Genomic DNA, 17,780 nt, shown 5'->3' on the forward strand with positions numbered 1-17,780 from the left:
TCTGTCACACAGCAAAACTAAGCCTGAAAATGAGCCAGACCCCAGCCCCTCAGGGGATGGCCAGACTATCAGCTATTTTCACTCAAGCAAGACCTGCAGGTGGAGTCCCAGTCCCCCTACCCTAAGTAGCTCACTCAAGTATTCCTTCTACCCCTATGCCATGCCACTGCCTTCTCTGAGGTGTTCTGGAAACACAGATTTCTCCGTCTTATCACATGCTCGGTACCATCTCAGCACTTTTTAGGAAACGGTGCTCCAGCTAAGCCTGCCCCATAACCCTGTCCGGCTAACCTACTCCTTGCAACATGAGCAGAATAGGTGAGTCTGTTTCCCATCAGTATCATACACATGTGTTTGTTCCTTAACAAGACAGCAAGGAGATCAAACCAGTCCATTCTAAAGGAAATCATCCCTGAATATTCATTGGAAGGACTGATCCTGAAGCTGAAGCTCCAATACTTTGGCCACCTGATGCAAAGAGCCAATTCATTGGAAAGGACCCCGATGCTGGGAAAGATTGAAGGCAGGAGGAGAAGGAGATGACAGAGGATGAGTTGATTGGATGGCATCACTGATTCAATAGATATGAGTGTGAGCAAACTCTGGGAGATAGCGAAAGACACGGAAACCTGGCATGCTGCAGTCCATGGGGTCACAAAGAGTCGGACATGACTGAGTGACAAAATGGCAACAGCAACAAAGCCCCCCGAGAGCAGGGATCAGTCTTCTCCTGACTTTACAGGTCCACACAGATCTCTAGCTTCTGCAAATGCTGGAACACCTAAGGGCTTATGCATGAGTGCATGCTGAGTTCCTTCAGTCGTGTCCAACTCTTTGCAACTCTATGGCCTGTAGACCATCAGGCTCCTCTGTCCATGGGGATTCTCCAGGCAAGAATACTGGAGCGGGTTGCCAAGCCCTCTTCTAGGAGATCTTCCCGACCCAGGGATCAAACCCACGTTCCTTATGTCTCCTGCGTTGGCAGGTGTGTTCTTTGCCACTAGTTCTACCTGGGAAGCCCCAAAGGCTCGTAGAAAAAGACAATTAAATACTGAGTAAAACTCTAACCATAAAAAAAGAGTTCAGAAAAAAAGAACCTGAATGTTTATCGAGTTTCAGCATGCAGAGGAGTTTTGAAACCTTGATGTGCAATAGAGAAAGGCAATGCCAAAGAATATTCAAACTACTGCAACATTGCACTCATCTTACACTCTTAACGAAGTAATGCTCAAAATTCTCCAAGCAAGGCTTCAACAGTACATGAAGAGAGACCTTCCAGATGTTCAAGCTGGATTTAGAAAAGGCAGAGGAACCAGAGATCAAATTGCCAATATCTGCTGGACCATAGAAAAAGCAAGAGAGTTCCAGAAAAACATCTACTTCTGCTTTACTGACCATGCCAAAGCCTTTGTGGATCACAACAAACTGTGAAAAATTCTTAAAGAGATGGGAATACCAGATCACCTTTCCTCCTCCTGAGAAATCAGTATGCAGGGCAAGAAGCAGCAGTTAAAACCAGACATGGAACAACAGACTGGTTCCAAATTGGGAAAAGAGTACATCAAGGCTGTATATTGTCACCCTGCTTATTTAAATTATATGCAGAGTACATCATATGAAACGCCAGACTGGATGAAACACAAGCTGGAATCAAGTCTGCCAGGAGGAAAAAAATAAATAAAGATTGCCAGGAGAAATGTCAATACCCTCAGATATTCAGATGACACCACCCTTATGGCAGAAAGCGAAGAAGTAAAGAGCCTCTTGATTAAAGTGAGAGAGGAAAGTGAAAAACCTGGCTTAAAACTCAGCATTCAAAAAATGAAGATCATGGCATCTGGTCCCATCACTTCATGGCAAATAGATGGGCAAACAATGGAAACAGGGAAAGACTTTATTTTCTTGGGTGACTGCAGATGGTGACTGCAGCCATGAAATTAACAAATGCTTGCTCCTTGGAAGAAAAGCTATGAAAAACCAAGACAGCATATTAAAAAGCAGAGACATTACTTTGCCATCAAAGGTCCGTCTAATCAGAGCTATGGTTTTTCCAGTAGTCATGTATGGATGTGAGGATTGGACCATAAAGAAAGCTGAGAGCTGAAGAATTGATGCTTTTGAACTGTGGAGTTGGAGAAGACTCTTGAGAGTCCCTTGGACTGCAAGGAGATCAAACCAGTCCTCCCTAAAGGAAATCAGTCCTGAACATTCATTGGAAGGACTGATGCTGAAGCTCTAAGCCTTTGGCCACCTGATAGGAAGACCTGACTCACTGGAAAAGACCCTGATGCTGGGAAAGGCTGAAGGTGGGAGGAGAAGGGGAGGACAGAGGATGAGATGATTGGATGGCATCACCGACTTGGTGGACATGAGTTTGAGTAAGCTCCGGGAGTTGGTAACGGACAGGGAAGCCTGACATGCTACAGTCCATGGGATCACAAAGAATCGGACACAACTGAGCAACTGAACTGAGCTGAGATGAAATTACAAAATTACAGCAAACTTGACTGCATTAAGTGTTTTCAAAATACATTATACATGTTTAAGTACAGTGATTCCTTTACAGACAAGGATACTAAGCTTAGGAAGGTTGAGTAATTTGAACAAGGGCACATCCCTCAGCTTGAAAGGAGCAGAGCTGGGACTGTAACTCAGAAATGCCCAAAGCAAAAGTTTGAGGGCATGAGGAAAGTCCTTCCCTGCTGCACACTAGTTGCTGGAGGCTAGAACATGTGAATTACACACACACAACACATACAAGAATACACATTCAAATATTTATATTAAATGACAAAGAATATATTTATCATTTCAAAAAACTTGTGTAGATTTATAAGTAACAAATGAGCAAGGAATTAAAACCATTTGTAAATGGGGAAATACAACAAGAAAATAATGTTCACTCTCCCTGGTGATAAAAACAAACAATAATTTAATAAGGCACCTGTTTTTGTTTATTAAACTGGCCATGGCTGATGGAGTGAAACTGATTATTTCCACATATTATCAGGGACACTTATACTATGTCTGCTCTTTAGGAAATCAGTTCGGTGCTACATATCAAAAGTTTTTAAATGTCCTATTATTAATTAACCCTATTTTCAGTCATTCAAGAGCTATTACTGTGAATCCATTATGTACCAGGTGTTAACCTAAGTACCACCAGAGGAATGAGACAGAAGTGTGGGCCCTGACGCTGTGGGTGGCCGTGCCATCCCTGGAATGAATGGCTGGGGACTTTGTGTGGGTGAAAGAAAAACTTTGTCCTTGTTGAGGCTACTGTTGTTTTGGGTTTTTCTGTTACTCATGGCTGCACTTCATCTTATTTATACAGAAGACAAGTGAGATTTCACCAGGTGGTGTCTGATTTCTTAATGGAGCAGGAGGCAAAGATCATAAAAACAGAGAAAGAATGAGGAAGTGAGGTGGAGGTTTGAGTAGAGTGGAAAACAAAAGCAAACAAAAGAGAAAATAAAAGGTACCGGTGAGGATATGAGAAAACAGGAACCCTCTGCACTGTTGGTGAGAAGGTAGAACAGTACAGCTGCTATGGGAAACATATGGCAGTTCCTCAAAAAATTAAAAATAGCATTATCACATGATCCATCAATTACATTTCTGGGCATACGCCAAAAGGACTGGCAGCAGGGTCTTGAAGAAATATTTGTATACCCGTGTTCATAGTATTATTCACCATAACTGAAACAAGGAAGCAATTCAAATATCTATTGATGGATGAACAGATGAGCAAAATGTTGTATATACACACAAAGGAAGAATATTCTACTTAAAAACTAAGGAAATTCTGACATGTGCTACAACACAGATGAGCCTTGAGGACATTACACTAAGTGAAATAAACCAGTCACAAACAAATACTCTATGATTCCACTTATGTGAGGTACTCAAAGCAGTCAAAATCATAGAGACAGAAGTATAAAGGTGGTTGCCAGAGACTGGGGGAAGAGAGAATGGGGAGTAATTGTTTAATGGACGTAGACCTTCAGTTTTACAAGATGAAAGGAATTTAGAGGACAGACGGTGGTGATGGTTGCACAATAACGTGAATGTATTTAATACCATTGAACCTTCAGTTCAGTCCAGTCCCTGAATCACGTCCAACTCTTTACAACCCCATGGACTGCAGCACGCCAGGCTTCCCTGTCCATCACCAACTCCCAGAGTTTACTCAAACTCACATCCATCGCATCAGTGATGCCATTCAACCATCTCATCCTCTGTCGACCCCCTCTCCTCCCGCCTTCAATCTTTCCTAGCATCAGGGTCTTTTCCAATGAGTCAGTTCTTCACATCAGGTGGCTAAACTATTGGAGTTTTAGCCTTACATTCAAAAAAGGTTGCTGCTGCCGCTGCTAAGTCGCTTCAGTCATGTCCGACTCTGTGCGACCCCAGAGACAGCAGCCCACCAGGCTCCCCTGTCCCTGGGATTCTCCAGGCAAGAACACTGGAGTGGGTTGCCATTTCCTTCTCCAATGCATGAAAGTGAAAGTGAAGTCGCTCAGTTGTGTCCGACCCTCAGCGACCCCAAGGACTGCAGCCTTCCAGGCTCCTCTGTCCATGGGATTTTCCAGGCAAGAGTACTGAAGTGGGGTGCCATTGCCTTCAAAATAGGTTAGGGGGGTAAATGTTGTTATGTGCGTTTTATCACAATTTTTTTTTAATGTGGCATCACACTTCAAAAGACAACAAAAATTAGTTAAATATGTGGAATTTAGTTGCATGGCCCCTGAATATTACGTATTGTACAGGGGGTAGAGAGTGGGGGGATGCCTCTTAACATCAAGTAGTTGAGACTTCAGTGTTCATTTATTCACTTGTTAAATGTTTATTGAGCACATATTCTGTCCTCAGAACTGAGTCAAGCTTTAGGGACACAGAGGTAAACAATACTGAAGTTGGCCATAGTCTACCAAGGAAGAAAAACAAACAAACATGGAGTGATACGTGTATTGTTTAGAAATATCGTTAGACTTGTAGAAAAAGTCTCCTCCCCAAGACGGGGAGGCAGGAGTAGAGGTCAGTGCAAAGTCAGCTAAAACCTCCCACCTCCTTCCCCGACCTCCAGCCCTTTGGGGGTCTTGTGTGGCTGCACCTCACAGTGTGAACGCTGAGGGTATGAGGCAGGGTCAGCCATCCTCTGTCACTCCAACTTTCCTTATTTTTCATTCTCTGTGTGTGTCTCCCTCTCCTAAAATACAGTTGTAAAAGCAGTGATGTCCCTGAGGTATGTGACCCTTACAGTACCACTCTTCGGGATCTGAAAGGCACAAATAGTAATATGTTTAAAAGATGAACAGTGATCTATGAAAAAAAATATTTAAGATCATGCAGCCTTAAAAAAAAAAAAACGGTACTCTATGTCACACTGTGTGTTGGAGGCATAGTGCTGGGCTGGTGAGAGGGTATAAAGCGCCATGGCCTTGCGGGTTAAAAAAAAAAAAAACACAGAATAATTAAAAGAATTTTCTTTTAATTTACTTTCCCAAATATTTCAGCTGTGATCATTTCTGTCAAAAAAGAAAGTCTTAGGATTTCCGTGGTGGTCCAGTGGTTGAGAATCCACCTTGCAATGCAGGGGACTCAGGCTCGATGCCTGGTCGGGAAACTAAGATCTCACATATCCCTGGAGCAACTGAGCCCTCGGGTCACAATTAGAGAGTACTCGGTATCTAAGACCCACTAAGCCAAATAAACAAACTTTAAAAAAATAAAGTCCTCACCTGGTGTGACCTGATTAATGCTAATACAATAGAGCCATATCCGACTGGTAAGCTAGGAGGCCATATAAGAGTTTCCACAGACAGATACTGATGAATGGTATGGGTCTATGCACCGGGATTTAAGTTGCCCTGAACTACCTTGAACCTCTTTACACATACAAATGTGTAAAGTGTTTAAGACAGGAGCATTAGAGTCAGCTAGGGAAAAGTTTTCCTCTTCTCAAGAAGAACAAACTGTTATCTCCTGTGTTGAAATCTGCAGCTTGACCTTTGTCTAACCTTCACACAAAGATACAGGTAAGTCCAGCTAGAAGACAAGTTTTGTAAACCAACATGTCAAGAGCCTACTGTGTTTTTCAGAAGCCTGCTCTTCCTACCTTCCTACACACAGGCTGTTTGGGAAGCTAGAAGCTCCTGATTCTGAAGAGGCTCCGAAGCCTGTGTTGAATGTTGTGAGACTCAACAGCAGCTATCTGAACAGTGTCCAAAGTATCTGGTTTCCTGTTCCCTGGCTTTTCCAGAGTGAGATCATACAGCTCTCAGTCTTCATGGATTTTCATAACATGCAAGAGTTCTTAAATTCCTGGCAACCATATCTTAAATAGTCCCATTGATATAGTTGGAAAAGTCTAATAGTTTTATATTTTAAAAAGTTACAACGGCTAGGGACATCCCCAATGGTCCAGTGCCTAAGAATCCAGGTTCCCAAGACCAGGGACCTGGGTTCGATCCCTAGTCAGGGAACTAGATCTCACAAACTGCAACGAAGCTCTGGCACACAGCAACGAAGATCCCACATGTGGCAACAAAGAGCAATGCAGCCATATAAATAAATAAGCAAATAATTTTTTTTTTAATTTCAGTGACATGTCATTCTATAAAGCTAACCAACAATTCCTATTATTTAACACCGCCCCTCCCCCTTTTCTTGCTTCCCTGGTGGCTCAGACGGTAAAGCGTCTGCCTGCAGTGCGGGAAACCCGGGTTTGATTCCTGAGTCGGGAAGATCCCCTGGAGAAGGAAATGGCAATCCACTCCCGCACCCTTGCCTGGAAAATCCCATGGACGGAGGAGCCTGATAGGCTACAGTCCATGGGGTCGCAAAGAGTCGGACTCCGACTAAGCAACTTCACTTTCTTTCCCCCTTTTCTTTTGTCAAAGCTGGAGATTTCTAGTATAGCGGAGGAAAGAAAAATGTCAGCCCCTTCCTACTCAGATGAGCTTTTTACTAACACTGAAACTTGGATATTTATGCTGTAATAAAATATGTCCAAAAATGGACATTCTGATTATACTTAAGAGACGATAAATGAAAATTACAGAAGTTAATTGCAAAAACATCTACTGGTTGTACGAACAGAGGTACTTTGGATATCGTATATGTTTGGATGTAACTGATATTTTGCTTTGATTGGCTAATGACATCTATAGTTGCTTTTACCAGAAAAATCCATAAATTAATATGCATCCATACACACTTATACCAAGTTTGCACACACCAAGTCTTTTTGACTTTAGAATGAACTTAACTATGTATTATCTATGTATGTGTTCCTGTAATGGGTATCTGAGACACCAAACTGAGAATTCTACCTTCACTGTGTAAATCTAATCTGCGAACAAACTGTTGTTTGTGCAGGGGAAAAAACTGATAGAGTGAAGCACTGAGGGAAAATAAAAGGGTCTCTGGGGCTTCCCTGGTGGCTCAGTGGTAAATAATTTACCTTGCAATGCAGGAGACATGGGCTCGATCCCCGATCCAGGAAGATCCCACATGCTCTGGAGCAACTAAGCCTGTGCTCTAGAGCTCCACAACAAGAGAAGCCAGTGCAAAGAGAAGCCGACGCTTCTCTGCAACTAGAGGAAAGCCCGCACAGCAACAAAGACCCAGCACAGCCAAAATCAAATAATAAATAAATGCTTTAAAAAAGGGTTTCTGATAAAGGTAAATAATGTCTTCCCTCAAAGAAAGAATTAGAAAGTCCAGGAAAAATAAGAATGGAGATCTAACTATAATATACTACTTCAGGCTTCCCTGATGGCTCATCAGATAAAGAATCCGCCTGCAATGCAAGAGACACGGGTTCCATCTTTGGGTTGGGAAGATCCCCTGGAGAAGGAAATCGCAACCCACTCCAGTACTTCTTGCCTGGAGAATCCCACAGACAGAGGAGCCTGGCAGGCTACAGTCCGAAGGGTTGCAAAGAGTCAGACATGACTAAGCATGCACACACACACACACACACACACACACACACACTTAGCTTTAAAAATAAAAACCTTTACATGCTGTGGGAATTCCCTGGCGGTCCAGTGGTTAGGACTATGCACTTTCTCTGCTGAGGGTATGGGTTCCACCCCTGGTCAAGGAACTAAGATCCCACAAGTCACATGGCAAAGAAAAATGAAATAAAAAACAGTCTTTACACATTGTGACAACATAAATAATAATTATATTGTTTTTCATTATAAGTCATTTGGGAATATTTGAATTTTTAAAGAATATGCTTACACCTAGACTTTTTTAAAGTTTGTTAACAAACTTTTGTTTTCTTTCCACTTGTTCAGATTTTGTTTCATATATTTCAAAAAGAATTTCCTATTTTTCTGGAGGCTTCTCTGGCAGTCACAGTGACTGAGACTCTGCTCTTCCAATGCAGGGAGCTTGGGTTTGCACCCTGGTGAGGAAACTAGGATCCCACATGCCTCATGGCCAAAAAAAGAGAAGAATTTCTTGTTTCCTTAGAAGGTAGATCCCATGACTTTCTTATTAAATTCTTACAATGCTAAAACAAGAAAATAAGATTTGTGATAATTATTTTAAAGCTAGACCCCAGTGGCTGCTCTAGAAAGAATGAACTGGAAGGGACGAAAGTCAACGCCTTTATCTTGCATTTTGCCACAAGGCAGGACAGTACCAACTCAAGATCTGGTAAGACCCAGAAAGAACAGATTCCAAAGCGGTCAGAGGTTTGAAGCAGAGGGACAGCCCTGGGTGGTCAGGCGCAACGAGCAAGTTCAGGGGGCCCCAAGCCTTCCCCTGGTCACTCCCCAAGCAGAGGAGAGAGGCCTCGCCCACTGTAGGCACAGGGGTGGGAGAGGTTAGGACAGGCAATAGGAGGCTGGTCTGGGCTTAGAGCAGTGAGAATCAGGAAGACCATCAACATAAGGATCTAGAAGATACACAGGGTCAGGCTGGGGTCACACCCTCGTGAGGAATGTGGGACTGTCCTGAGGCGGGGAGCATCTCCCTCTCCTGGAACAGGTCACCTGTGCAAGGCCCCTCTGACCACAGGCCAAAGGCTGGGACCGTCCCTATGTGGCCACCTTCCCTGGAGCCCTGGAAACCACACCCACAGCCCCTGTCTTATTTCAACAAGATACCATCAATGTTAACCAGGATAAATAACAGCACGGCTTAACCACACAACTGCTGGGAGGGAAAAGCACACACAGTGGGGGACTATCCCAGTTTTAAAGAGCATTCCCTTTTCAAATAGATCCACCGAAAGGTTCCTTTAAATGAACTTCCCACGGGGCATCTGAAGATTATTTATACAGTATGCGCTGACTCCTACCTTTTCAGGAACATCTACCTAATTTGACCATGGGCCTCTCAACTTCCATGGAACATTCCTCTCCTGGGCCTGTGATGGCTCCTGTGAGGGTTGAATCCCTATATCTCTACCTCTCTTTCTCTGACCCCTCTCTACTCCTGCCAAAACAAGGTAGTCACCAAGAGTGCTTCTCTGGGGTCCTCTTATCTCTTGATTCTCAAGGAGTAACTGTCAACCACTTCCTTTAATTATCACCTCTGTGCTGATAATAGTTGACAATCACAAGTGCTCGCTATGTGCCAGGCATGCACAGAACTCTGATTTAATCCTCACAACAGTCCTAGAGCACCAACATTGGTATTATCCTCATTTTTCAACACGGAAAAACAGAATGAGAGTTGAAGTTATCTGCCCAAGGTCACTCAGCTATAAGGGGCAGATGGGGATTTAAACCTGGCCATGAGTTTGAGTGAACTCTAGGAGTTGGTGATGGGCAGGGAGGCCTGGCGTGCTGCAATTCACGGGGTCGCAAAGAGTCGGACACGACTGAGCAACTGAACTGAGCTGAACTGAGGCCACCTGAGAGCCTCTGCTGTTCCAGGCACTGTCTTTCCTGGACACCCTTTCCCTGGACACCCTACTGGGGCCCCCTCTACCAAGTCCTCAAACCTAGGATCAGAGCACACTCATTGTTTGTACTGGTTGTTCAAATATTAAAATATCCCCAAACCCTGCTGTCTGGCCCCTGTTCCTTCCCCAGGACCTCCCCATATCCAGCAACCCTGGCACTGTCCTGAAAGCTGAGGGCTGCTGCAGGGGCTTCAGGATGCTGCGAGTCTCCGTCTTCACCAGTGCTACCCCTGTAGTTAATACTGTCAGTATCGCTTCTGCCTCCTCCTCCTTCTCTCCCCACAAACCAGTTCCTCATGTGACTTCCTGCTTTCTGGGGCCAGTACCCCACTCTCCTGCTCACCTTACGCAGAGCCTGCTCCGAGCCTTTCTTTCCTCTCCCCCACTGCCCGGTTTCAATTGGTGACCTTGTCCCGTGGCTTTGACTTCTTTTACCCTCTGCCATTCCTTTCATTGGTCTCCTCCTGTCCCTTCCCCGCGATTTCCATCCTGGAACAGACCCTTTCTGCCCCTCGGCCCCTGCTAGAACTCTCCCATTCCCCAACCCCTTTATCCTCTATATCCGTGAGGACAGGCATTCAAGACTAAAGCCCACCCTCCCTGCTGGCTTCCTAATGATGAGTGTACCTTCGACCCAAGACAGTGCTCTTATCCCTGCAAATGCCACCTCTATACAGAGAATGTATTTTCTCTAATATTTGTTCAATTCAATCAGCTGATACCCACTCGGGTTTCCAAAGCTTTCTACCTTATACCATCACAACCTTCTTGTCCTTGAAGCGTGAGTTGCTGCCATCCCCTCAGTGATAACAACAGCCTTGCTCCCCACTCTCTACCCATCCCTGAGAATATGAGAGCATCTCAGTCAGCCCCTAAGGTCTCCAATAGTTTCCCTTCTGCCCCCTTTCTTTAAAATCTGGGCTGACTGTCCCGTCTGCCTGGTTCCTGAGCATCCGTATGAGAAGCACCATCGCAGTGCTGGAGGCTCAGTGGGTGGTGGCACTCAGTGCAGACACCCCAGGAACTCATGGTTGGAGCTGAAGGAGAAAGATATGCACGTGAAGAGTCAAATGATGTCTCAGCATCTACATCTGACAGTGCCAAAGGACACTCTCACTGAGCACCAGCCTCGCTGAAAGCACTCGATGAACACTTGGTCTGTGCAGAGTCCTGCTGCACTGTTTAATAGCTCTACAATCTTGGGAATGTTGCTCAACCTGTTTGCCACTCAGTTTCCTTATCTGCAAAATGGAATAGTCAATAAGGTACCCCATAGGGTAGCTGAGACGTAAATGAGTGGTATATGTAAAGTGTTTAGCACAGTGCTTGCCACAGACTCTATACACAGTAATGTTAGCTATTACTGTTTTTATTACTTGACATAAAAATCATATGAAATTAGAAGATATCTTTGCAAACTATCACTCAGGATCTTCTATGTTTTGAAAGTAAAAGCTCGGGGAGGGGCGAGGGGGAAGTAAAAACTCAGAAAGTTCTCTACCCTGGACCTTTACCAAATCTCTAACTCCCAACACAGACCTCATATCTGCCCCCTCCCCTAAACATTCCTGCAAGACTGCCTCTGGGAGCCGCTGGGGGGCTGCCTTCCTGTCGCCTGGGAGCCCTCTGAGGATGGAGGCCGCAGCTCTCAACCCACTACATGCCCTGTCCGTTTCATAGATCCACTGTACTCATTCGACAGCTATCTGCTGAGATCTCACTGGCAACAGCCCGTGCAAGGGGCAGTGGCACTGAAAGCCAGACAACAGCTGTCCACAAGGTGCTCACATGCTTGCAAGGCCCCCAACCTCAAAACCATAAAGGACAAAAACTATGAAGGAATACAACATGCACTATCGGGCACAATCAGGAAGGGCTTCCCTGAAGAGAAGACACTGGGCAGAGACCTGAAAACTGAATGCTACATATTGAGGGGAAGAAAAACAGGGCTCTCTGTGCTGTTTTTTTCCCACAGTGCCTGGCATGGGACCCTGAGATCCTTTATTCCACCCAAAGAATTCACAGGCCTCCTCCAGGGGCCAGCTCCAAGGCCATGCACCCTCTCTGTGAAGCTGCCTGGGGTGAGAGGACCATACCCCACAGGTGGGCAGTGCTCAAGGAGAACCCCAAAAACTCCAGGAAAAGGGACTTCTCAAGGCAGGATCTAAACTGTGTCCCCCAGGTCACAGGGCCAAGTTTTCTCTTTGTAGCACTCTCCATGGGGGAAAGGAACCTGCTAGGCGCTATGAGGCTAAACAGGGAGCCATCAGGGGTTGCTTTCCTTTTGGCTTCCCTGATAGCTCAGTTAGTAAAGAATCCTCCTGCAATGCAGGAGACCCCAGTTCAATTCCTGGGTCGGGAAGATACTCTGGAGAAGAGATAGGCTACCCACTTCAGTATTGGGCTTCCCTTGTGGCTCAGCTGGTAAGGAATCTGCCTGCAATGTGGAAGACCTGGGTTCAATCCCTGGGTTGGAAAGATCCCCTGGAGAAGGGAAAGGCTACCCACTCCAGTATTCTGGCCTAGAGAATTCCATGGACTGTATAGTCCATGGGGTCGCAAAGAGTCAGACAGAGGGAGCAACTTTCACTTCACATCGGGACTGCAGGTAAGGAGATGGGGCGGCTTGGCAGCAGTAGCTCAGTCTGGAGACAAGCTGACTTTCTGTTCCTGCCTTAAAAGGATGAGGGTGGCTCCTCCAAATGAGGGGGTACAGACTGTTGAGGGGCACCTGGGGAGCGAGAGGACGGGGGGAAGAGGACTGGACAGAGAAGAGAACTGAGCTGACGCCTCCTGGTTGGGCCCGTCCTCGGGCTCAGATGCCCCCACCAGCTCGCAGGATCTCACACACGCACCAGCCTCCCCCTGGATAGGGGGACAGGAGGCAAAGGCTGGGAGGGGCTCAGGAAACGGGGCTACGAGACGGGCAAAGCTTCTGCTAGAGAACCCCGCTAATGTCTGGAGGCTCGGACAGGCTGTACATTTCCGCGGACCTGGAAAAGCCAAACAACCCGGCGAAGTTTACCGCACGTTCTCTGACCCACGTTACCCCCCAAATCTGCTCACAGTGCAGCCTCCGGGACCACCCTGCGACTGTCCCAGGACGAGTGGCTCCTCCCTTTGGGTCTCGGTTTCCCCAGGTGTGAGGTGAGAGGGGAATGTCCCAGCTATAAGGCTACAACCTGTCTGCGGTGACCCGGGGCGCGGACGGCCGAGGGAAACCCTGCGAACCGGACCCCGTGGACCCGAGGACGCGCGGCGGGCTGGGGGCAGCGCAGAGAGGGGCCGGCGGCGGCGGCCAGTCCGATCGGATTCTGCTCCGGACAGGGGTCCACGGCTCCCTTCGGGGCCCCCATCTCCCAAGCCGGGCGATGGGCTCCTCGCCTCGCTGACTTACCCAAAAGTTCCCCTTGAACAGTGAGCCTGTCATGGCTGGCTAGCGAGCAGCGAGGAGAACCAGAGCAGGCGCGCGGGGACGAGGACTGTCAGGACCTGCCAGCCCCGCCACGCACCCGGAGCTAAGCCCCGCCCACGCCACCGCCCGCCCCGCCCACGCCCGCCCCGCCCCACACACCACCCATCTGCCCGCCCCGCCTGCCCCAAGCCTCACCGCCCGGCCCCGCCCCCGGAGCCCCGCCCCCTCTCGGCCCCGCCCCGCGCCCCCACCACGCCCCGCTCCCCGCACCCCTCAGCGGTCCGCAGCACCCAGCACCCCCACTCCTGCCCGAGCCACGTCCCGGGTCTGCCTGCACCCTGCACTCGTCCCGCGCGGAAGAGAGAGGCGGCCCGCCGGTTAGACCCTGCGGCGTCAGGCGTCAGTCAGTTAGCCCTACGTCCCTCTCCTTCGGGAGACCTTTAAAGATCGGAAGGAACCGATTCTGTCCCCTCCCTGAATTCGGCTCGGTTCCTGCCCACAGCTCCCTCCTCCCTTGACCCAGTTCCTGGCGGAGACAGCCAGGCTCTGCGCGCTGGTGGACGGAGCCCCCGTCGGATCCGAGGTGGTCGCGGGGACTGCGCGTGGCCTCCACTGACAACACTGACGGCCGCGTCAGGTGTGGACGCTTCAGCTCGTCAAGTGCGGGACCTCAGAGGCACCCGCCACAGGTAAGCATGTTTTAGTCCAAAAGTCATGGAAAGGTCATTGGCCCTTGACTCCATGTCCCTCAGTGGGGTTCTTTCAAGGTGTCCAGGAACTCAGCTTCTCCCCAACCCTTCCGCATTCTTAGGATCCAGACCCAAGACCCTTCTCTACCAAATCCCTCCAGAAGTATGATGTCCCAGCGTCCTTCCTCTTCCTGCATTCTCCTAGTAGAACACCTTCATAAACATAACCGAGGGCAAGTCAGACCCATCCCCGCTTTGCAGTGATAAGGCACTCTAAGACAAAGTACAGCCCTGAGCTACCTGCCCTGAACCAAAAACTGAGGCCTACAGAGGCTGATTGACATGGCCAAGATCACAGGTATTTAAAGTGTGAGGAGCTCGGTTACAGCTCTGCCCCTCTAAACAGAATCAGAGCCAAAGATAGAGGTCATTCCTGAGGCAGATCCACTCAAGGAGGGGAGGATGCAGGTCGAGAGCCAGCCCCCAGCCTCAGACCTGGAGAGGCAAACTGTGCCTCTGACCAGGTTCTAGCTTGGTACAGACACAGTGAAGATAGCAGCTGGGGTGATGTGAAGGGCAGCTGGAAGGTTTGCCCTCACCCACCCCCGTGATGGAATCCCACCAAGAGTCATCTGCAACAACAGAGATGGAGAGGTGGCCTTCAGCTCTGGGTTACTCCCAGGACATGCATCCATTCATCAGGTTGTTCAACTCTTTGGAAAGCAGCGAGGTCAGAAGGAAAAAGGGAAGCCTGACAGCATCATCAGGGGCACCAGGAGGACAGGCTCAACAGAAGGAGGGGTAAGAAATAGTGCCAACTGAGGAAATATGCTGAAGTGCCACAGATAGCATCAAGGTTTTTCCTGGGAGTTTTGAATATTTTGGAACAAATATTTTAAATCAATTCTAATTGTTTAAATTTTCATTTTAACATTTTGTTTAACCTCTCAGGGTACATTGTACTTGATTTTCGTGGCTCAGAGCCCACGAGGTCCCCTGAATTTTAACTCTCTTCCACCACCTGGTGGCAAGATTGGAAATTTCAAATGGTTGTCCACACAGTCAGAAAATATTCCTCATTCATTCTTAATTTATAAACCTCATCACCTCAACAGGTGTTGGGAATAAAAAGACAAGTAATATTTGTACTATATCCATGGGCCTTGCTTTGAATTGTTTTTACAGCAGAAGTGTGTTAGTCGCTCAGTCATGTCTGACTCTTTACAACCCCATGGACTGTAGCCTACCAGGCTCCTCTGTCCATGGAGATTCTCCAGGCAAGAATACTAGAGAGGGTTGCAATTTCCTTCTCCAGGGGGTCCTCCCAACCCAGGGATCGGCCTGGGTCACCTGCATCACAGGCAAATTCTTTACTATCTGCACCACCAAGGATGCCACCAAGGGTCTATAACAAATTTGGGATATTTTACTAATGAAGTTAAATAACACTACTATAGCAATAACACTACTCCAGGAAGATCCCTGGAGTAGGAAATAGCAAGCCACCCCCATATTCCTGCCTGGAGAATCTCATGGACAGAGGAGCCTGGCAGGCCACAGTCCATGGGGTTACAAAGAGTTGGACTACAGCAATTATGGAATAATGAATCAATACATTTAATATAAACCACAATTAACACATTTACTGTGTTAACAGTGGATAATTTAATGGCATTATTAAATTCAGTGGCATTATCTGAATTTAATGCATTAAATTAATGCCATTAATAGTGGCATTCATTATTATTAATTCAGTGGCATTATCTCTTTCAATAATATGCATTTGCATGGTTGGCAGGCAGATTATTAACCTCTGGATCACCAGGGAAGTCCTACATTTGCATTTTTAAGCTCGTACTGTACATATTTGAGTCTTGCTTTTGTAACTTAACAATATTTCATTAGTATTTTCTAAAATCCTTTAATACACCTTTCCTAACATAAAGTTTGATAGCACATGATGCTGGCTGAATGGACAGGACAGACACTCTTTCATGAGAAAATTGAAAATCTCTGTGAAAAGAAATTCTGCCATATTGCCAAAATTTTTAATGCTCCCTTTATTTTTTTTTGGCCACAAGTCTTGCAGTGAAAGCATTGAGTCCTAACCACTAGAGCACCAAGGAATTTCCTAAGTGCTCCTATGTTTTGATCCAACAATTCCATGTTAGAGTTTATCCTCCAGATATCCTCATATGTGCAAAGTGAAATATGTATATAATTATTTATAGCAGCATGGTTATTCTGGCAAAAGATTTGAAAGAACTAAATGCCATCAGTGGAGGACTAGCTCAATAGATTGTAATATATCTACACAATTAAATCATATTCAAGCATTAAAAAAATGAGGAAGCTCAGTGTTTTGATATGGAACAATCACCAGCTATAAAGCGGGGAAAAAACAAGATGCGAAACAAACTTCTGTTTGGGTACAGAGGAAAAAGAATAGACACACATGTTTTAAATATTCCTCTTATACGGGGGTGAATGGGGCAGAGGGACATAGGAGGGAAGAAAACCTACTTTTCACTTCATGCTCTCTGGACCTCTGAGTTTATACAATATGAGTTTATTTCAAACCTCCCAAAAATTAAAAAGAAAAATCTTCAGTATCACTTTCTAACTTTTGCATAATTTCCCATTAAGTGGATATACCAATACTTTTTAGCATTCTCTTAATGCTTTTAGAAATATCACTGTGATAAATATCTTTTACATAAATTTTTATTAAAATTCCTCGTAATGCAATGTTCACAGAAGCACTATTCACAATAGCCAAGACATGGAAACCTAAATGTCCAATGACAGATGAATGGATAAAGATGTGGTTCATATATACAATGGAATACTACTCAGCCATAAACAAGAATGAAGTAATGCCATTTTCAGCAATATGGATGCCACTAAGAGACTATCATACCAACTGAAGTCAGAAAGAAAAAGACAAGTATGATACCACTTATATGTGAAATCTAAAATATGACACAAACGAGCCTATCTACAAAACAGAAACAGACTCGTGGGCATAGAGAACAGACTAGTAGTTGTCAAGGGGGAAAGGTTTGGGGAGGGATGGAGTGGGAGGGTAGGGTTAGCAGATTTAGGCTATTATACTGGAATGGATAAACAACAAAGTCTTACCGAATACCACAGAGAACTATATTCAATATCCTATGATAAACCATAATGGAAAAGATTTTTAAAAAGAATGTATGTGTGTGTGTGTGTGTGTGTGTGATATACACATATAATTGATTCACTTTGCTGTACTGCAGAAATTAACACAACACTGAAAATCAACTATACCTCAAAAAAGTTCCTCATAATCACAGGTCAAATAATATAAACATTTTTAAGGTTTTTGAAAGTAAGCTGTCAAATTGTTCCACAAGAGTTATAAAGGAAAGGGAGGCTTCCCCAGAAGGAATCAGGGACCTTTCCCTTGAAATAGGATAAATGGATGGTGAGTGGCAAAAATAACAAATGCCCACTAAAATCCCTTTTCCTTTCACACTTTGAAAAATCAGTCTGCATTCCTCTTCCTCCTCTGCCAACTCGCCTTAGTTTTCTTTCTTGAAGCACTGCTGCTGCTTTTCTCTGCTCTCCTCACAAAGCCATGTTTCCCCATCAGAATTAAGTCCCAAATGCCCCTTTGTGGCCGTTGAGACCGTCCCTACCCTGACCTTTCCCACTTCACTCCCTGGCTTCCTCCCCTGTCCCCACCCTAGGGCAGCCAGGCTTTTCTGCC

The 17,780-nt window shown here is 46.0% G+C and overlaps 1 protein-coding gene across 2 annotated transcripts in view; it reads right to left on the reverse strand.

The window, feature by feature from the left end:
* PSTPIP2 (proline-serine-threonine phosphatase interacting protein 2) overlaps window positions 1-13,461 on the reverse strand; it is a 95,874-nt gene extending 82,413 nt beyond the window's left edge. For both annotated transcript variants that reach the window (XM_052660240.1, XM_052660239.1), the window contains exon 1: window positions 13,326-13,461. In XM_052660240.1, the coding sequence (XP_052516200.1) occupies window positions 13,326-13,358 (33 nt within the window). In that variant the 5' untranslated portion in view covers window positions 13,359-13,461. The remainder of the gene's footprint in view (window positions 1-13,325) is intronic.
* Window positions 13,462-17,780: the final 4,319 nt, after the last annotated feature.

Source organism: Budorcas taxicolor, chromosome 22 (genome assembly GCF_023091745.1).
Source record: "Budorcas taxicolor isolate Tak-1 chromosome 22, Takin1.1, whole genome shotgun sequence".
Taxonomy (NCBI): Eukaryota; Metazoa; Chordata; class Mammalia; order Artiodactyla; family Bovidae; genus Budorcas; species Budorcas taxicolor.